The 22,144-nt window shown below is 40.7% G+C and overlaps 1 protein-coding gene across 21 annotated transcripts in view; it reads left to right on the top strand.

The window, feature by feature from the left end:
- The window catches only part of TENM2 (teneurin transmembrane protein 2), a 1,078,265-nt gene that overhangs the window by 1,029,506 nt on the left and 26,615 nt on the right, over window positions 1-22,144 (top strand). For 18 of the 21 annotated variants that reach the window (XM_064671589.1, XM_064671588.1, XM_064671590.1 and 15 more), the window contains 7 exons: window positions 5,929-6,139; window positions 10,653-10,772; window positions 12,735-12,996; window positions 13,635-13,902; window positions 15,032-15,175; window positions 16,708-16,957; window positions 19,911-19,931. In XM_064671589.1, the coding sequence (XP_064527659.1) occupies window positions 5,929-6,139; window positions 10,653-10,772; window positions 12,735-12,996; window positions 13,635-13,902; window positions 15,032-15,175; window positions 16,708-16,957; window positions 19,911-19,931 (1,276 nt within the window). The remainder of the gene's footprint in view (window positions 1-5,928; window positions 6,140-10,652; window positions 10,773-12,734; window positions 12,997-13,634; window positions 13,903-15,031; window positions 15,176-16,707; window positions 16,958-19,910; window positions 19,932-22,144) is intronic. The other 3 variants (XM_064671606.1, XM_064671598.1, XM_064671595.1) reach the window with 1 other exon arrangement.

Raw genomic sequence — 22,144 nt, 5'->3', positions numbered from 1 at the left:
ATTTATTTTCCACTTGGCTTTCCAAAGAGAGATGTGCATCTCTCAGAAGGCAAATTTTGCCCTTCAGTTTGTTACTTTATAGCTGTAACCCCACCAAGAAGTACAGTTGGTGGTAATTCTGTTTGGCACAATACATTAAAGATAATGAATGAGAGAAAGTCAGCTATCTGCTCCAGTATGAAATCTCTTCAATTCACGAGGAAAATACATTTCTAGAGAAGTTCACTGTCAGGACAGTGCACTTGACTGATTGAAAGGCTGTTTATTTGAGTTGTCTTAGAAAACTCATCTCTGAAATTAGACAGAAGGAAAATAGAAGGAAAAGAGAAGTGTCTTCCTGCAATAAACATTTAGAAAAAAATTGCTTTTAGAAAATTACAAATCCTTTGACTTGATACTGCATCAGGCTCGTGACATTTAAGATAATACAAGTATTTCTCAGCACAAAAGCAAATCATGTAATTTAGCTTGCCTCAACAAGCACTGTCTCAGCGGGGGTCTCTAATTCAGCACAGACAAAAGATTTTATGAAGTTCTCAATATAAATACCCAGAATACTCTTGGCGCAGAAAATACCTTCCCAGAGCCTGTACAATAGTCAGTTTTAGAGCATCAAACGCAATCAGGAGTTGAAATCTGCTGGGGGTGGGGGCCAGGGTGAGTCATGTGGGCTGGGGTATAAAATGTGTACCGAAACTAGACATTATGTAAGTTTGACAAGAGCTAATGAGTGTGCCTGTGTGTGATTCTGTTAAAATTTGGTGTCAGCCTCTAATCGCCTTTGCACACATTAGCCAGCTTATCCTGCCTCTGCCCCTCACGGGATGTGTTCCCACAATAACGTGCTCTTACAACCCGTGGAGAGGCGAAAGCGAGAAATTCGGTGGCTGCAAATTCCATGGTTTAAAAAGGCCTTGGTGTCTGTGTAGGTATCTGTGCACCCTGGGGCTGAATAAATGTGTTTTTTCAAGATTGCTTCTTGTCTTGGAGCTGTCTGGGTCAGCTTCACTCTGAGCAAGGTGGGGTTTGGAGTTGGAGCATCAGTAATCCACTATACAGGGGTGCTGAGAGACCCCCAAGCTCTCAGGGTGTAGCTGGAGCTACACCTGCAGTAGGTTCTTCCAGCTCAGGAATGAGGGTTTTCCTGGCTGCCAGAGCTCTGGGCAGCACAGGGATCCTGAGTGGACAAGGGAAGTGGGGCTGGTGCTTGACCACTTTGATATTCCAGGGTGCTTTAAGGCATTACAGGTGGTATTTTGAGGAATGGGAGAGGGTACATTACTTTTTAGGTTCCTATTTCTTTTGAGATATTGCACGAGGAAATCGCTACAGTGGCTCTTTATACCCTCATTGTGGAGTTTTTGGAGGCACACCCAGCATTACACAGAATCCAGGTTAATTCTACTTCACCAAAATTTGGGATTTATAATCCAGCTTTTCCTGAAAGGCAGCTTTGGTTACAAAAATACCCTGTTGTGCTCGCAGTTAGCTATAAAAGGCAGTGGTATAATGGAGAGACTTTCCAGTTTGGCTATTTGAGGAAACAGGGCTGGAACAGGAATAGAAGCATCTTCTTTCGTGTTAGCACCAGGAACTTCTGAGGAATTATTTTGAATGATATATGGCAATATAGCTGACAGGAATTAGATCAGGCCTGAAAAGTGTGAAAATTTGGGTTAAATATTAGATGAAACTTCCTGGTAATAAGATACACTGGGCTGTGGCATAGCCAGCCTGTGGAAGCAGTTCTGCATGCAATTTTAGAGCTCAATTAAAATATTTCTGTGTTGGCAGAGAGAAGGCCTACTCTTTTGATAATCTGATAGAGCATCTCTAATTCTTTCACCTTGGGTATATTAATACTGCACATAATTAAAATCGGATCATGATAAATTAACTAATTTGCCCTTAGAGTGATCAAAGACCCTTTTGCCCTCAGGGTTCGTAGTAGCTGCTGTTCCCCCCCCACTCCTCCCCACCTCCATTTTAATCATCAGTCTGAAATGTTTATTGGAAAAAGAAAAATTTCCAGGAATTAGGCTCTGAAAGTCCCCGGCTCCTGCAGCTAGTGAAGTGTAAGGATGCCCTCTGCTGAGCACGGGCTCAGGAGTCTTGGGTTGGAAACAGAACTGTCCCCTGCTGGGTACAGAAAGCATTTTCTCAAGCAGCTGGATGTCAAGTCATAGTTCACTCATTCTAACCTGCATCGTGAATTGAACCTGAAGCACAACCTGCAAGTGTTTGAGGAAGTGTGTAAACTAAAGATAATTTACTCACAGGGGTTTAACAAAACCCCAACAGCTCAAGCATCAAGTTTCTGCAGAAAGGTGTAGCTCAGTTCTGGAATCCAGTTGCCTGGAAGTGGTGAGAAGTATATTCAGTGGTGAAGGAAAACTGATGCTGAGAGGTTCTAAATACATTAGCAGTAAAATATATTCCTACTGAGAGCTTTTTAGTTCTTGTAAGGATGGTGAAGAGGAACACAATAATAAAGCCTCACAAATATGGCATGCACAAGGAGGTTAGTCTGCTTACATGTAATGGTTTAAAGTTTTCTTTTTGCTGTATAGCAATGTCTGCCAAGAAGCCTGTGGAAAGTCAAGAAATGTGTGTATCCATCAGCAGAAGTGAAGTCTTCAAGAGGAATACTATGCCACTTGCTTGGTTTCTGAAAAGATTTGGGAATTCAGAACCACGAACAGCAATGGAGAGTTAATCCTGTGCTGCCAGTTTAAATCAGATCAAAATTTCCTCTTTCCTTCTTCTCAGTTAAGGCCAAGTCAGGACTTCTTTCGGTCTCAAATTGTTGGAGGAGGTTCAGTACCATCTTAACTCCCTCTCCAGTCTCTTCCCTTTAGCATGCAGAGTTTCAGAGAGCTGCTAACTGCCCACTTCAAACTCAGATATGTATGCCATGAAAAGCAGCAATATTTTGGGGAAGCGAATGGTGAGGGTTTTGTCATTGAATTAACTGCGTAAATAATTCAGCATACCTGAGGAAATCTGGAAGATGACAAGCTCTGAAACATATATTAAAAAACAAAGTACTGAATTCTAATTAAAATTCATGCTAATGGCAGAGTTTCTCTTACAGAAAGTACATTTTTTTCTAGCCCTTGTTTAAATCAACTGAGTCTAATGCAAATAAAGGATTTTGTAACAATTTACTTCATATGTAACGGTACAATATGGCTGGAAAAATGGGCTTATAGAAACCTCATGAAGTGCAAGGTCCTGCACATGAGGAGAAACACTTCTTTGTGCAGTGAGTGAGCACTGGAGAAGGTGCCCAGTGAGCTTGTGGAGTCTCCAACCTTGCAGATATTCAAAAGCTGTCTGAGCATGGACCTGAGCAATTGGTTTCTGGTAGCCTTTGTTGAGCAGGGGAATTGGACCAAATGACCTCCAGAGGTCCTTGCCAACCTCAGTCATTCTGTGATAATAGTCTGGATAGCAAATTAGACAAACGTGAACTAAAAATTGATATTTGCTGAGTAACTGATACTTTCATGCACAGAGATGTGAGAGCAGCAAAGTCAATAATAGCAGCAACTGTGAATGTGACCAGCACAGTGGTGTATAAGCCTTTGATACCAAGCAGCAGTGCCCGGGGTCTGGCTGGGTGTGCTGAACACACCCAGAACTCAGTGCTGCTGTTGCAACAAGCTGGATCTACTAGCTCATGAGGTAAAAATATCCTGACTCCTGACTCCAGTCATCTGGGAATAAATTAGTGCAGGGGAATATAGCCATATATTATAAGTAATAATGTTCTAAACAAGAGAATTGTGTATATTTGTTATGCTCTGTGCCTGTCTTTTCTAAATATTGTTGCAGCCAGCTGAAAGTGTGCGGGTCTGAATTCACATAACTGCACTGAAACCTTCTTACATGAGAGGCATCACAGGCAGGTTTCTCCCTGGTGTTGAATGGAGACGTTTCCAGCCTCCCAGGTCCTGAACTGGCAATTCAGAGCAGTTTGATTGCCTGCTTGATTGTTTGTGAGATAACGGTGAGATTGGCAGTGGCAGGGTAATTTACTGGAGATTGCAATGTCAGGCGATATCCAGGGGGGCTCGTGAGCATGAAGATGTGATTCTCATGACTGACAGGAGGCTGGGAGATTGATATGCCCATTCAAAGTTCGTGGTGTCATCAGAAGGGTTTGGTTACAGCATCCCATAATCTGCTGCATGATGAGGTCGTTGCAGGCGTAACTTGTGCTCACCTCTAATAACAGGTACGGCAAAAATACGAGGCAGCTTCAGCGTGTAAATGTGAAATTTATATCCTGTGTTTTGCCTCTGTTATTTCTGGTGTGTTGATAGGATTTTTTTTAGCCTGGTGGTCGTCTGAGTAAAAGAACTGAGTGGACTAAACTGTGGGCAGCTCTAAGTTCATGGTTGTAGGGTTCTCACAAGCTGAAAAGGAATGCAGGATACTGAGAAAAAGTTCTCAGAGCTTAATAGGAAAAGTGCCTTGAGTTATACCCTGAAGCTCATGATGTCCTTAGAATGATTATATAAAGTGGGTGGAAAATGGACTGCAGCAAAACAGAAAATTCCTACGGCCACATTGGAAAGGATCTCGAGATAAATGGAGCTCTTAATGTGAATAGGCGGCTGACCTTAAAGCAACATACAGCTCTCACAACAAGGTACTTTGTCTGACTTAAATGTCTTTGGAGGCCTGACTGAAACATTGCCAGCATACCTGGGCAATTTTAGTTTTAAATCAGAAACAGTCATTTTAGGCACACACAGTGGGTTGGAAATACAAGGCTAATTGTAAAATAAGAAAGTTTTTTATAGTTTTGGGTTGGTTTTTTTTCTTTTGTTGTTGTTTTTCCAGTTATCACTCTACTGGTCTGTTGTGCATTTGAAAATCTTGAAAATGCATGAGTCATGATCTTACTCTAAGGTACTTTTGTCAGCTTCCCTACTGGAATGCTCTCTATTTTGTATGGTGTTCGGTGTATGCCCAGGCCATATTTGTATTGAAAAAATCAGATTAATACAACTTGGGGAGACTCTGAAGGTTTACAGACATAAATGGATTGCAGATTGAATGCCTGATTCTTGCTAGAGAAGATGAACAAATGTTACTAAATTGTTAGAGATGATAATGTTTTAAAATAAATGGTTATTAATTTTTAAATTACAGTAGAACTCCATTGAGAGAACACATTTTGGTTAAATGCTGATATCAAAGGAAAGGATGATGCTAGACTTGTTACTCTGTGTGCTAAAAACACTCAGCTGTTATTTATCTAAGTATACAGATCGATCTTTCCATTGACTCCATTTTAATTTCTGATGTTGAAATTCTATTTTTTCTTAAAAATACATCCTTCCTTGTCTAAGCATGCACACAAGTTCTGAGGTATCTGTGGGAGGTGGGAGTTCCAGCAGCACTTCCTGTGAATTGCCAAAATGGCTACAATTTAATTTTTGTTTTACTTAGATAATGATAACTTACTCTGTCACTCCCATCTCCTCTCAGCTCCCCAAACAGAACAAATCAAATGAAACAGCGTAATTCTCAAGACAAACAAAAAAACCCCAAACAAACAAACAAAAAGGGGGAACAAAAACAAAACAAAACCCAACCAAACAAAACGAAACAAACAAAAAACCCTACCAGGCACAGAACCTAAACAAAAAATCCTTGATTCCTACCACTTCCTTCTTCCTAATTCCAGACCTTAACATATTTCTCTGGGATTGATCTTCCTCTAACATCAGTGACTCTTGGGGCTGTCCTGTGCAGGGCTAAGGGTTGGGCTCGATGACCCTTGTGGGTCCCTTCCAAGTCAGCACATTCTGTGATTCTGTGATAAGTTTTTCCCGGTGCCTTCAGTTTTCCATTGGATATTACTGCTCAACAGCGCTGTGCAGCTGGCTGAACATGACAATTATTACCTTTCAGATGGCTTGGTGGACTGCCTGGACCCAGACTGCTGCCTCCAGTCCACCTGCCAGAACAGCCTCCTGTGCCGGGGCTCGCGGGACCCCCTGGACATCATCCAGCAGAGCCACTCCGGAGCACCCGCTGTGAAGTCGTTCTATGATCGAATCAAGCTCCTGGTGGGGAAGGACAGCACTCACATCATCCCAGGAGAAAATCCCTTCAACAGCAGGTAGCAGCTAGGAGTGTGACACTGGATCTGTGCAGTTGAGTTGTACGGGAGAATTTCCCCCACCGATATTTTATTCGTGTTTTGACGTGAGATGCTGCTTTCAGGTGCTTCGTGTTTGCACTGATCACACTCTGTTGCAGTTGATGATGTGGGCTTTATTTTATAACACTGAGTTTTATTAGCATTTATTAGCATTTTAACATATTGGCAACACCTAGAAGAAGGTTCCTTCCACTGAGTAGGAGCTTCTGGGGTTTGTATTTTATGAAGAATGCAGTCTAGACCAAGGGAAATGCAAAGTAGTTTCCAGTTAAAAGAGATTGCATTTTATTTAGTGCCATTTACACAAGTTTCAATAGTGGAATAACATTTCAAATAAATTTAAAGATACATTAACTTAGGGAGTTTTATTTTTTATTCCTTATATAAAGCCATTTTACTTGTATCATCAATACATCTAAGTTTTCTTTTTCTTCTTGTTTTTTTTTCCTAAGCTTGTTCTTCCTATGATTATTAATTATATATTTCTAATGAATCTAAAAGCCAGCACATCATTAATTGATATTTGATGCCATTGTATGCTTACAAGAAGATTGGTATTATCAATATTATTTAAATAGGTCTCCATGGAAAGATGCTAGGAAATTGATGAATATGTTAATTATGTTCATATCACCAAAGTTAAAGCTTAAGAAAGAACATCACTTCAGATAACGCCCAGAAGATTGGACTTCATTACAGAAAACTGTTTTCCCAGTCAGGATCCCATTACAGGCTTAATGGGTGATGTAGAGCAGGTCCCTAAATATTTGTCTGTAAAAAGAGGATCATAATGTTTCTGGATACACCAGGCAGGTCCCCACTGTATTCATTCCTGTGCTGCTCAAACAGCACAATCATTTCCATATTCCATCAGGAAAACCCTGCTGGATCCTACTCTGTATAATATAGATTTTATGCTATTCTATAAAATACTCCATGCATACACACATGGAGTTGTTTGGGGGGAAAAAAAAAAAAAGAAAGAAAAAAATTGTTCTATTTTCATCGAAATTTGTTGTGATCTTTTTTATCAGCTCCATAAAATTAAGACGGGGGAATTCTTGCAATTTTCCGCAGTGTTGTGTGAAAAGGAAAACAAGGGAGAAGCTTGCTAATTCATGAGGATGAATAATTTGTTCAAAAAGGAATACAGGCTATAGTATAAGAAGTAAATAGTCCACAGGCTGGTTGGTACAATGCTGGTCTATATGAGTTACCACCAGCAATGTTTCCTCAAGTAAAGAGAAGCCAGAAGTTTCCTGTTATCTGCTGGATGCTGACCCAGCTTGAGCCATTGCCTCCTTAAGCTCTGTGGAATGAAAATGAGTGTATTCCCTGTGTCTGTATTCCACTACCATCTGATGATGTTTAGCTGTGTTGTTAACATGATCCAACACTTCATTCTGAGATCTTCGAGTGTTTTACAGAAGGGGGTGATTATCATGCCAGATTTCTAGATGGCTGGAGTGCTGTGCAGATGTTCCTGCCCCATCCAAGAAATATCAGAATTTGTAGTAGAAATAGTCAAGCTGTTTAAGTATGGATATGAGTTGCAGTCTTCAAAACAGCCTAGGAATTAAGCTGTTGACAGCCTAAGGGGTGCAGTGACACACCTGAAGGACAGAATGTCATCCAGAGGGACCTGGACAAGCTCAAATGGTGGCCCTTGGGAATCTTATGGTGTGTAACAAGTGCTGGATCCAGAGGAGGCATCAAGATTATCAGAGGATGGAGCAGCTCTGCTGTGAGGAAAGGCTGGGAAGGTTGGGATCGTTCAGCCTGGAGAAGAGAAGCTTTGGGGTGACCTAATTGTGGCCTTCCAGGGCCTGAAGGGAGCCTGCAAGAAACATGGACAGAGACTATTTACGAGGGCCTGGAGTAGCAGGACAAAGGGGAATGGCTTCAAACTGACAGAGAGTAGGTTTAGATGGGATATTAGGAAGAAAATCTTCCCTGTGAGAGTGGGGAGGCCCTGGCACAGGTTTCCCAGAGAAGCTGTGGCTGCCCCATCCCTGGGACTGTTCAAGGGCAGGTTGGACGGTGCTTGGAGCAACCTGGGCTAGTGAGAGGTGTTCCTGCCCATGGCAGGGGATATTGGAACAAAATTTAAGGTCCCTTCAAACCCAAACCATTCTATGTTCTATGAATTAGAGCTCTAGGCTAAGCAGGAGCTGCCACTTCAATCCTGAGGCTCCTTTGAAAAAAATCTCGTCTGAAATTATAGATTTTTTTTTTTAAATATGTTTTCCAGGGTTCCTGGTGGCAGGAGTCTTACTTCTGTTTTATTCATCTGAAGTACTCTGCAGATTTTAGCATAACTGTGCAAATGGCATATTAATGACGTTCAAATTGGCCTTAGCCTCTAAGTTGTGAAGGTGCTTTTGATAGTTCTGCAGCTCAGCTGTTATTTTTGGTACCAATTTTAGGCAAATTAATGTATAGTGTCAAAATGTAAGTTTTGAAACTAAGGTTTTTGACTTTTTAAAAGTGCCACAGGGTTAGACTCCCAAGTTTTACATATACTGAAGCTGCCATAGTCCCAAGAAGTAGCTCCCATGAAAGGTACTGGCTCTGTTTGCTCTCGTTCCATTGAGAGACGTGAAAAAGTGGGACAAAATAGTGGTTATTAATTTTTTCCAATCTTAGTATAAGAAAAAGAAGTTATTTCCTACCCTGCTAAAGCAATAAATAACAAAAATGTATTGATTGCAAAAATACTTAAGTCTCATTAATCATTCCTGTGCAGAAATAAGATGAAGTTTTTAGAAAAAAAAAAGCTAGGTGTTTTTACACATTTAAATTCCTTGTTTAAAAAAAAAAAAGGGAAAAGCGCTTCATGTATCAGCTTAATTTGTAAGTTACACTTTTAAAAGATTAGCAAAGAAAGGTTGTCCTATGTGTGACTATTAGTCAAAATATTGCTTCTTATAAATCCAGATTTTAACTACATTTTAGCTTATTTTAAGATCCATTGTGTGCTTGATTTTAGCATTTTAGAAATGAAAAGGAAGATTATTGACCAAAATATTTTATTCACCTTATTTCCTGAAATATTAAAATTTAAGGTAGAAAACAATTAAGTCATGGACATTATTCATTCTTTTCTGCCATATGATGATTTCTTTCTAAATCTACTTTCAGCACAGTTTCTTTAGAGAAGCTTGAGTGACTTTTTTCCTGCAACTATTTCTCCATGTTTATAACATAACATAATTGAAGCAAAATGAATAATGCCAAGGCAATTATCTTTGTCCAGTATGTTCCCAAGTAGATTTTCTTAGCAAGTATCAATTTCTATTAAATTCCATACTCTGATATGAAGTGTTATTTTGCAAATTAGAATTTGACCTGAAGGGTCAAGAAGCAGTTGAAAGTCCTAAAAGAAAAATAACAGAAATGATTAATTTTCATTAATTAGTTTCTTTTATGTAATATCGAAGAAAATATTACACCTGTTTGGAATTAAAAATACAAGGAAGTAGTTTTTAAATAGCCAGTAAAATACATTAGGAAAATGTGGGTTTGTGATCCCTGAGGTTATGGGTTAAGAGGATTTAACTCTCTCCCTGTTTCCTGGGTTAACTTGTCCTGTTTTCACGTTTCCAGTGTAGAAATGGAAGTCATCCACAAGGAACTTTTCCTTTTCCATCTCCCTCTTACCAAGCAGCTTCCACCCCCACCGATCTGCTTCTCTCAGGGTACAGGGAAGGAGGAAGGGAAAGGAGCCAGGGCTGGAGACTCCTCTCCAGCTGGGAGCAGCAGCACTCTCTGCCCGCTGCGCACTTAACAAGCACTCTCCAAAGAGGAAGAACTGACTCTGCCTCTTGGAGGAATAGTTCATCTCCCTCAGGTTGAGCAAAGCTGCTTATCCTGCTGGCTGAGAAAACTCTTTGTTTTGCCTGTGCATAAAGCTGGCCTTAAAACCAAATCCTTCCTCCTGCTGGCAAAGTGCAAAGCCGGGGTTCCAAATCAGGACCGAATGCGGTGCAGGAACACCAGTCATTCCCTAAGACAAGGGAATGTGAACCCTAACTTGGAGAGCTGGTTGTGTAAAAAAAAGATATGGCATTGCACCATATTTTTTTAAGTGTATTAGGCACCCACAGGCACGTTATTGTACACAGGGAGGCTTTTGAGCTTTAGTGGGGCCGCGGGGTCACAGCTCTGGCCTGGCTGACTCTGAGGGAGATTTCTACTCTGCAAAGCCTCATTAGACAATGAGGCAAAGCCTTGTTAGCCAAGGAAAGCACTAACTCCCATTCTGTATACACATCTCACTGCACAGATGAACAGTGTCTTGATTTAGGTGTATAGAGGGACCTGGGCAATATTGTGGTTCTTCAATATTCGAAAAATCTCTGGAGAAAATTGGATTTAGAGTAAATGAGGCACAAGTGTTCCACTGCTCCGTTTATAAACAACATAGCTTCCCTTTTGCAATTAATACCTTTAATTCTCCTTCTTTTTTCAGTCTTGTGTCTCTCATAAGAGGCCAAGTGGTGACTACAGATGGAACTCCTCTAGTTGGGGTCAACGTGTCGTTTGTCAAGTATCCAAAGTACGGCTACACCATCACTCGTCAGGATGGCACGTGAGTGTCCCTGCTTCATTGAGTCCCCCTTTCATATGTGGTGTCTTTGCTGATTTAACAGATGGTGTGATCTGATGCAACCATGTGGTATCAGGCATTGCCTTCCTCCCAGGGCAAAGAGCTATTAAGTAAACACAAAAGTAATTTTTCACGTGGCATTTTGAATACTAACTGCATGTAAATACGAACAGGCTGACTTCTGGTAATGACGTGTTAGCAGGCAGGCTCCTTTCAGAAAATTGCTCTGTATCTGTGAAAACATTTGTGGACTACAGCAATATCCAGCTGAGACCAGAAATATTTTATTTTAAAATGCAATGCAGGCTAACACTTCTAGGAAAAAGAAAAGTATCATTATGGAATAGTATATTTTGTTAAAAGTTCCCTTCTGTCTCTCTTTCCTTTTGAAGATCCACTCTCTTTTGAGTTTCTTCAGGGTAGAATGTAATCAAAAGACTCTAATTGAATATATTTAGACAATTTCCTGCTGTGCAAAAAAGTGTTTTTTCCCCCTTGTATCAGCTTATTTGAAATGCACACAGATTCAGATAAACAAAAGTCAATGTGTCATGGTTTATCTGGTTTACTGGCTGTGGTACCTAAAGCAGTGTATCTGACACAGGCATTGTAAACATTTGCCATTTTGTCTTGATCATGCATACAAACAATTGAATTGAAATAATTAATCTGAGTCAACTGAACTATAGGGAGTATTCAAGTGCCACATTTCCCAGAATATTAATCTGTTATAATAAGAGTATAATGTTGATTTCAGTGGTTTAATACTGCAGTAAATGGTGAGCTGAACTATATTTAAATCTGAATAAATTGTTGAAGTCATTGAGTAGTTTGTTACGTTGCCAGCATTTATGTGGAACAACTGATACCTACTTCTGTTGTCAGAACAACCTGGAAGCATTTTACTCATTGAGGCCAGATTTCAAATGCCTGTGCAGCTCCACATAACTGCTGTGATTGTGTAGGAGGTTGGGAGTAAACACCTAATATGTCTGAAAAATGATAGATCAGTTATCCTGGGGACAGGAATTCTTATTTGTAGAACACTTCTCATTACTATTCTGTTACTGCCACCTGTCCCATTCTGTGCTTGATGGACAGGGTCTTTCAGGAAAGGGATAATTCATTGTCCAGCTCAGAATGAACTTGGCTTCTCTGCTTATTCTGCATAAAGGTGGCTTGTAATAATAAATGTGGTGGTTTGTCTGTTGGGCATTTTTTAAATTATTTAATGCAGATTTTATATCAGGATGAGGTTTGTCCAGGTGACTTCCAATCATTGCTTGTCTTGGCTGGTTTTCAGCTGTTTAGTTGCCAGAGGTTCCCATCCCATTATTGATCATTTGAAGCATGACATTTAAAACATAATCAAGGTCCTCTCCCTCTCCCCACCTCCGGTGGGACGGGGAGAGAATCAGAAGGGTAAAAGTAAGAAAACTCGTGGGTTGAGATAAAAACAGTTTAATAACTGAAATAAAATAAATATTATAATAAATTGTAATGAAAAGGAAAATAACAGAAAGAGAAAGAAATGCCCAGCCAGATCTGGAGCAGCTTCTCCCCTAGTTTATATACTGAGCATGGCACCATATGGCCTGGGATATCCCTTGGGTCATTTGGGGTCAGCTGTCCCAGCTGTGTCCCCTCCCAACTCCTTGTGCACCCACATTCTGCCCTCTGGTGGGGTGGGGTGAGGAGGAGGAAAGTCTCTGACTGTGAGAGCACTGCTCAGCAATAACAAAAACACCCCTGTGTTACCAACATTATTGTCACCCTGAGTCCAAAACTCAGCACTGTGGCAGCTCTTAGGAAGAAAATTAACCCCATCCCAGCCAAAACCAGGCATTAACCCATGGCTGTAGGTTATACCTCTGTGTCATTAGCCAGGAATGCTATTACTGGAATTATTCAGTCTTGTCACTTCTAAAGGCCACGTTTTTCTAGGTTTGACTTGGTTGCAAACGGTGGAGCTTCCCTGACCTTGCACTTTGAGCGGGCCCCGTTTATGAGTCAGGAAAGGACAGTGTGGCTGCCATGGAATAGCTTCTATGCCATGGACACACTTGTGATGAAGACAGAGGAGAACTCCATTCCCAGCTGTGATCTGAGTGGGTTTGTCCGTCCTGACCCAGTCATCATTTCATCACCACTTTCAACTTTCTTCAGTGATGCTCCCAGCCGGAATCCCATCGTGCCAGAAACCCAGGTAAGAACAGTGGGAGTGAAAAGGATACAGAAATCAGGGTCACTATGTCCCTGCAATTGCTGCAGCAAATGCCTCTGTAGAGCTGCATTTGTTGTGACAGGTACCAGGTTTTCTAGTGAGGGATGCAGGAGATATCCCAGGCTTGTGTCACCCGGACACATTTATCTTTGACTACCTTGCACTGTCCCATTATGATACAATATATCAAGTATATCTCTGTGTTTCAGTTGACAGCTTAGGTTGTTCGAGAGAATTTTGCAAAGGCTTGGCATGTGGTGCTAACCACACGCTGTTTCCTTGTTTGTTACTTAGGACAAAGGAAAACTCTCCTGACACTGTTGTTTCACTGTATTCAGTTAGTCTTTATACTGTTAGTGGAAGTTGTGGGTTCCTATGACTGTGTTTCTCATGTTTCCCTTGCATATAACATGCAGTAAAAATTATTTGTACTTAAAAAGAATGTCTACCCAATAATTATTTGTCAGAAATGTCAGCTGAACTGTGTCACTGCACTGGTTTTAGGGTAGCCATTCCCAGTAGCAGAAAGTCATAAGTTCATAAGAATATGCGAGGTGATATTAAAAAAATAAATAAATAAAAATCACTAATGTGAAATGCTTGATCTTTTTCATGTTCAGGTTCTTCATGAAGAAATTGAGATCCCTGGCTCTAGTATAAAGCTCAGCTACCTGAGTTCCCGTACTGCTGGATACAAATCCTTGCTGAAGATCATCATGACTCAGACACTTGTGCCTCTGAATCTCATCAAAGTGCATTTGATGGTAGCAGTTGAAGGGCATTTGTTTCAAAAATCATTTCAGGCATCTCCCAACTTGGCATATACATTTATCTGGGACAAAACAGATGCATATGGTCAGAAGGTGTATGGGTTGTCAGATGCTGTAGGTAAGTCAGCACATACAAGCTCCAAAACGTTCCAAGTGACACCTGTAATTCTAAGCAAGAAAACTGCAGAGATTTCTTGTGGAGGAGGAAGTATAGACTGAACAGTTCTTGTCTCCCTGACACAGTTTATCTTTGAGTTACTGTCCTTTTACACACTAAAGATCATATTCAGAGTGTCTAAACTCCATCAACATGCCTTTGTTTCCTGACTGGTACCTGACTTAGGAGGTTTAGACCAGGAAATAGGAAAAACTGGACACAGGAACTTAGGTGAAACCTAGTCTATCATTATGTTTCTGGTTTTTTTCTGTTAACAAATGATCCCCATGGCTGGCAGTCTGCAGTGCACTTGGGTTTTCACACATGCCATTATTGTAGTCTCTTGTGGTATAACACATTTGAAATGAAAATGCTGTTCTTCTAATGCTGTTCAGTCTTGTAGTTCTGTAGCTATTTTTAGTTTGCTTGGTTTTAGTGGGTGGGAAAAAGAGTGATCATCATAATATTTTTCAGTTTTCATTGAGTATCAGAATAGTTTTTATACAACAGTGCTAAAGATGAGCATCAGAGCTGTGCCAGTGTAGAAACAACAGCTTATTTTTAAAATGTTAATTATTTTCTATGTTTTCTTAAATTCTTCTTTGCTATAGCTTTTCTTTCTTACATTATTGCATGGGATAATGCTTTCCTGAGTAATGCTTACAGTGCACTTGTGTTTAAGTGCACACAAAGTTTTCACTGCTGTTTGGTATATGGTATGTAAAATGAATACACTAAATAAATGCCATGAACATCTGGCAAATAAAGAATTTAATCTTGTCCTGTTATCTGATAGAATAATTTTGTTATATTTTAAAAATTGTATTTCTCACTCTCCTCCCACCAAACCAGTCACTTCCCAATGTGAGCTGTTAAGATCGAAGTGATCAGATCCCTGCAGAGTACGTGTGAATGAAGTTTCAAATTTGTGTCTAGTCAAAAATCTGAATACAATATTGTAGAATAAAAGGGATTAATATAATCACTCCATCTTCTCGAGAGAAACTGGAATGCTGATTATTGGGAATATGCTCTAGACATTTAATTCAATGTTTGTTCAGGAAGTATATTAGATTTTCTTTTATTTCAGTGTCTGTGGGTTTTGAATATGAGACTTGCCCCAGTCTCATTTTATGGGAGAAGAGGACAGCACTGCTGCAAGGATTTGAACTAGATCCTTCAAACTTAGGAGGATGGTCCCTGGATAAACACCATGTACTTAATGTCAAGAGTGGTGAGTTAGTTAATTCCATGTGTTTTCTGTCCTATATGGAGTTTTGTCTGCAACCCCTTTTTACTTGCATTATATTTACACTTTCAAAAAATGCAGTTTCTTCACTCTTTTTGTTTCATCTTTAGCTCAGTAAGGTCTGGAACACATTTCAGCTGTCAGAAATTGTTTTGCAACAAATTTTTGACTGTTCTGCACAACATGACTTTCTGAATCCAAATCTCTGTCTTGTATTCTGTTGTTCATTTATTCCACTGTAATATCTTTTTGTCTTCCTTTCCTTTTTTTTTTTTTTATGAACCACACCCATTCCTGGTTCCTTTTGCTTGACTTTTTTTCCCTCTGAGATGGGGCTTACAAGAAGTGTGAGTCTGTGACTAGATACTGGGTTTCATTTGTCTTTCTCATTTGTCACCTGTCTGTATTTTCCTCACTTCTCTTTGTCCTTCCATATCCTAAGCTGAATGTTTCTGATCTCCATATTTTACTCCTTGGGAGCTGAATGCTCAGCACATATTCTATTTGATCCCTACAAAGTGTTGTTTACAGCCTTCCTGCTGATCCCTGCGTTAACAAACAGCAAAGGATATTTTTGCTCAATAAATCTAAAGTAGCCTTCAGAACAGGCATGGTCAGGCTATTTGAACACACTCCCAGTGCTGGGCAGTGGATCCAACACTGTTGAAACAGATATTTGGGTAGTACATGACCCTGTTGTCACCAGTTACATCAGGATCATGCAGCTGCATTTCTCAAGGAACATGAGGCTGAAACTTTCCAGCCAGATGTCCACAGATTTTGATGACACTGAAAATAATCACTCTGTCAGAGAATCCACTGTCTTCTTGGAGCAGGGGTCTGCTCTTTTAACAAATATTTTGAAAATAAATCCTATCTTGAAGGTATTTCCTTGAAGCCTAATAAAGATCTGTACCACTAGCTTTCCTGTTGCCTTTTATCACTGATCCTTAGTAGCCCTTCTGGGAGTTTCATCTTTCTCCTATCTTTTCATTTGCTGTGTTATCATCTTCTCTGGTGCCTCCATTTCTCATTTTTCATTTTCCATTAAAAAGAAGTATGAAAGACTGAGAGGCGGAAAGAGAACAGTAAGGTTGGCACAAAATTCCAGACAAAACATAATATAGGAAACTGGAATGAGAGGATCCAGGCACACAAATAAGGAACATGTGTTCACCACTGTTTGCCTTCTTGTTTCCCAGTTATTATCATAGTCTAAACCACAGTACCAGGCCAGAGCTGCGTGGCAGTGTTTTCTTTCATAATGAACACCAAAGGACTCTGGTTGTAGGTTTGGGTCTGTGGGTGTGTATGTGTGTGCTTTTCAACACTAAATCTCATTACACCTTTATTTTCACTACTGCAAAGCCCTTTTGCTCTTCTTGTTCGACCAAAAACCCAAATGCTGGAGTCTTTTCAGTGCACAGTCCTTAAGAGCAGCTGTTGGAAAGAGAACAGCCTGAAGTCCCTTGCAATGAATGGTGGTAATAACCACTTCTTCTGCTCTTTGTCATTAGGTATATTGCACAAAGGCAACGGAGAAAATCAGTTCCTAACTCAGCAGCCGGCTGTGATAACCAGCATTATGGGGAATGGGCGCCGGAGAAGCATATCCTGTCCAAGCTGCAATGGTCTGGCAGAAGGAAATAAGCTTTTGGCCCCTGTAGCACTGGCAGTGGGTATTGATGGAAGTCTCTTTGTTGGAGATTTTAACTATATCCGGCGTATCTTCCCCTCCAGGAACGTTACTAGCATATTGGAGCTGAGGTAAGGTGTTAACCTTAGTGCTTCACTTCTGGAGCCTGTGCTCAAATCAGCCTTTGCCATTACTTTTTATAATTTTGAAAAACATTGTCACTTTCAACCTATTTAAATTCCAGTGGAGAAATGGGGCACAGAAATGCATAGTTCAAAAGCCTGTAGCTTATCAGAGCAGTGACTACAGAGAAGAAATTAAGAGTACAAATTAACTTGTACAAAAAATACAAACCATCCCCTTCTGTCTCGTTAGTGATCATTGATACAACCTCCCTTTGGTGCTATGTATCTTTTAGTTTTGTTTGAAAACTACAGACCTGACTGCCCTTAGGTCCTGAGCCACAGTGATAAGTAGAGGTGTAACAGTCTCATGAGGTTAGAGAGAAGGTTTTCCTATCTGTGGTTTTGAGAGCCACTTTCCCATTCTTGTCTGTTCCTGTAGGTTGACAAGTGCAGTTCAGGGTGACATACAGAGCCATTTTGCATCATCACAACTCTTTTTGAGATTGTAACTCTGTCCCACTGTCCCATGCCCCCTTCCAAGCTAAAGATTTGGTCACTTAATAGGGAAGGCATGAGTGTAGAGTGTACCACTTCACCCATTTCTGTTCCATCTCCTTTTTTCATTCTTCTAGGAGAGGCAAGAGCTATTGCTTCATACCCTAACTCATGTAACTGGACCTTATACTTACAGCACTATTGAAGATTTGCAGAAAAATAAAGAAAAATACTGTGCACTGGCTGTGTGCTGACCCTTCTGGAGCCCCCTGAGGCAGTAGCATTAGTGCTCCTGGAAATTGGATATAGCTGCAAAAGCGCATAGAGTGAATTTAGGTCACTAGTCTTTTCCTAATGATATAACCAATCACCAATTCCTCTGCTTCCACTGTACTTTTAGTTTTTAATTAGTGGGAAAAAGCACAAAACGATTGGACTGTTAAGGAATAGGAGGCCTAGCTCTATTTTACACCTCTCTTTCATTCATGTCATTCTGTTGATGTCACTATTGTGAATTCTGATTCTATATAAGAGAAAAGAGATCTGATTCAGGCCAATTCTACTCTGAAATCACTCTCTGACACCTACCTCATACACCATCAGGCTGCCTCATTATATTTTTTTTTTAAAGTCATGGCTCATGCAGTGCTTTCTGCTAGCAGCTCAGTGTAAGCCACAGAAGGTAGCTGGCATGGACGTGTGACCTGCTATAAATATTTATATCAATATGCACTAAAACTCTGCATTATATAGAATATGCTAATTGGGGTTTTTTTCTAATTTTTTCAGTTCTATTTAGCTTTCTAGTAAATAGGACTACAGCTTTGTAGGTGAAGAAAAACATTTTCAGGTTAGGATATTCAATATAAGGAATCTGCCTGCACCTCACTTCCTAATATCAGCCAGTGACAAAGCTTTGTAGCACACCTGGAGTTTGAAAATGTTGCCTCAAAGTTTACAACAGTATCAGTCTGAGTACTTTGCTTTCTTTCTGTGCCAGAGAGATTGAGAGGGAACTTCAGTTTTCATCATGTGAGAGGGAAAATGGGAAGGAACATGGGTAAAGAAAAGGAAGATGGACTTCTTAATCTGCTGTTGTCCACTTTCTCCTTTATGAAAGTCTGTTTTCCACAGCATAGTTTCTTTAGCTTCTGTTAGAACTGTTAGCAAGGAACAGTGAAGCTACTGTATTGTGAGTGCTGTTGGACAGCTGCAAAGGACTTGACAGATTTTCAGGATTTACAGGTTTTATATTACATTATGATGTCTTTTGCCCCCTGTTCCTCTAAAGGGAATTAAGATCCATTCTAGCAAACATTATCTATAGCAGTAATTGTGATTCATTGCTCATCTTAAAATCTGCATGAGTTACCCAAGTAAGAGTCTGAAGATTTGAGCCATTTAAGTATGAACAAGAACAGAGTCTTCAGCTTATATCAAGTACATCAGATAATGTTGCAGTAGCACAAGTATTACAAACCAAATACATCACTTTATTTAGATTTCACAACTGATGTAATTTTGGTTTCACACAAACCAATATAAATCTTGAGTAACTTTATAAGTCAGAATATCTCAGTGTGCATATTTGCTTCACACTGTCCTTTATGAAGGTGCCTGATTGGAATGGCAAATAGGGATTTTGACTCAAGTGCTGCATGTCCCACTTAACACTGGTACTACAAGCTGGGGGCTGTGCCTCAAGTCCTGCAGCTCAGGAGTCATGTACCTCTTTGTTTCCTTCAGCTGGATATTCCTAAATGGAAATTACATCAACACAGTGAAACACTGTGGTGTGGAGAATGTATTAATTTTCTTCTGGGAAGCAGAGGACACTCCTCCCTTGGCTTTGTGTCTGGGCAGTAAACTGTGGATCAGTTAATGCTGTTTATCCCCCTTTGTACAGTACCTTGCTGCTCACTTAGAAGGGGTTTTTTTCACCCTGACATTTGCTTTGGTGGGCTTAAACAGATACCAAGGAGCATCCAAACTTGCTTTAAGCAATTATTTTAGTGATTGGAAGGAGAGGAAAACAAACTGCATAGTAGAAATTTGTTTAGAAATAGCCTGTTGGAAAACTATTTGGAATAAAGATTTTACCTCCAGCTGGCAGACAACATCCTAAGCCTGGTGCTTCTCCCTGCCCAGCTCTGTATTCAGAAAACTGCTAGTTTCTCTCACTCCCAGCCCACAAGCTGCACATATTTCCAGGTGAAAACTCTTTTCAATGGTCCAGAAAGTTTCCTGTATGTGAGGGGTGGGGGTGGGGGCAGGGGTATCCTATAGGGAACTCTATCCCTCCCAGTCTCTCTTCATCTGTAAACTAAGCCAAGGCTAGTCCTGAAAAGAGATAAGAATCTTCTCCTGTGTCCTTTTGTAAAATAAAACAAATACTATGTTTGCTTTACCATCTATTCTTCAGCTAACTGTTTGTTCTTTTTTCTTCTGTTCCCTTTCTATAAAGAAATAAAGAGTTTAAACATAGGTAAGACATGAGCTCTTTCCCATATAATTTGATATGGTTTGTTTGCTTCATTGTGTTTGCTTTTTGTGTTGTGCTTCTTGTGTAATGTTATGTTCTTCATGTACCATATATAGAAACATTTTTATGTGCTAATTGTGTGTTATGAATATGATAAGCATTAGCAATTATGAAATGCAGTCAAAAAGCAACCAAATAAGTTCTGACAGTAATTACAAATTTCTAGTAGAATGCAAGGATAATGAACCCCAAGCTAACTTCTAGATAAACACCTCTCCCTGCTGTCTATAATTGGTCTAAATGGTCAAGGTAAACTACAACAGCATTTTCACAAATGCCAGAGAGGTTCACAAAAGCACTAATGACTGCCTATAGGTCAAAAACTCATTTTCCGGTCATTAATGATTTTCTGAACCTGCTGTCCTTTGCCATAATTTAGTTTATATTTCATTTGTCAAACACATTTAATAGTTAGTCAACCTGTGGGGCTGGCTGTATGCAACCACTAGGTGCAGTCATTGTAAGATTCAGGAGGGAGGCATAACCTTTCTGGACGTTAGGAGAAGCAATTTTTCATCATCTCACCTCAGCACTAGGTATTCTGGACGGCAGCAGCTTAGGAAACCTCCTTCTATGCCACACGTGGGACAGGGAGGAAGTTCATCCTGGAGAAAATCAAAGGCAAGAACAAGAAGAGCTGTTGTAAACTATTCCATGGTGTCCTGTGCATCACCCTTTTAAAACCATACTTTCCATTTATGTAGTACAAGTTGATGCAATAGATGGTCTGGGCTAAACAGTATTATTTCCCCTTAACAGTGTATTTTGGTATAGCAAGTGTAACAGCACTAAATATTCTTATCTAGATGAATTAATTCACAATTTGCTAATGATTATTGGTGGTGCTGGAGGTTCCTGGTTTGCTTCAACAAAGCTTAGTTCCTTTTTCAGGTGCTTAGAGATTTGCTCTGGGCAGCTTCTCTTTTTGGTTAGATTTGAAGAATAGCTGTTGTTGCACTGTTGTGAATTTGATGCACCTATGAGAAGAACAGGGAGGATAAGCTGGTCCTGCTGGCACTTGCTACCAGGCACAGGCTCCCTCTCAGAGCAGAGTGAGGCTGCAGGTTCTGGTAACCACTGTATTCACTCAGGAGGGCTGGAGGCAGAGACATTATTGGCAGAGGCCTCTGAGAAATGCTGAATGCCATGGAAAATCTTTTAAAACAAGGTACAGTCTTTGGCCTCCTATAATTCAAATTAAAGATTATAGTGGCATGGGGAAAAGAGAGGCAGAGGTCTTTAATTGCTCATGTGCCAGTTTGAGACATATTGACTGCTCAGTTATAAAACACATCTCTGTTTGAGGCCATAGTCTCATCAATCATTTGGGGACACAGTGAGTGCATGTCACCTTCCAGCAGTTGTTTTCTGCCAAAGTCCCTCAAAATCTTCTACTGTCTGTTCCCTTACAGGGCTCAGGAAGGAGGGAAAGGGTGTGCAAGAGGTCTGCACCTCCAGTGAGCCACTCCCTGATCAGGAACCAAAGCTCATGACTGACTCCCTGGCATAGCTGCCCTGAGGGAGGGAGATTCCAAAGGAGAAAGGCAGGGACTGCAGGAGAGAGGGAGATAAGCCCATGTTCTGCCCTTGCTGTTTACTCTAACTCATCCCTTATCCCATCCTGGTAGCAGTGGGACATGCCTGGGGGTAGCTGAAGGCAGAAGGGAGGCAGGTGGGCAGACATGCTGGCAAAATCGTGTCCAAAAAGAGAGACCCTTCCATTCCTGTGGGGTGGCTGCTGCTCTGTGTCCAGCAGCAGCTCAGCTCCTCTGGGCACTGTGTGAGCAGCTCTCACTGCTGAGACCAGCAAGGGCCCTGCCTTGTGTCTGTGCCCAGCTCCAGCCTGTGCCCAGCTCCAGTCTGTGCCTGCCTCAGGTCCTCCATCTGGCCAAGGTGTGGGGGGTGTGCCTTGTTTTAGAAGGGCCTCACAAAAGGCACCAGTCTTGAGCTAAGTTCAGGTGTATTTATGGACTGTGGAACACCAGTGTCACGGCAGAGATTGTTCTTCAGTGCCAGGGGACAGCGTGGTGGGAGAAGAGAGCAGAATTTCTAAACTGTGGCAAATGTGCAGATGTTTGTATGGCTCAGATACATGAGAGACTGGAGGAATCTCCTAAGTGGAAAGAACGCTTTTTCTATATGGCAAAGAAGGCTGA

Source organism: Pseudopipra pipra, chromosome 15 (assembly GCF_036250125.1).
Source record: "Pseudopipra pipra isolate bDixPip1 chromosome 15, bDixPip1.hap1, whole genome shotgun sequence".
Taxonomy (NCBI): Eukaryota; Metazoa; Chordata; class Aves; order Passeriformes; family Pipridae; genus Pseudopipra; species Pseudopipra pipra.
This window is presented reverse-complemented; position numbering and strand designations above follow the sequence as displayed.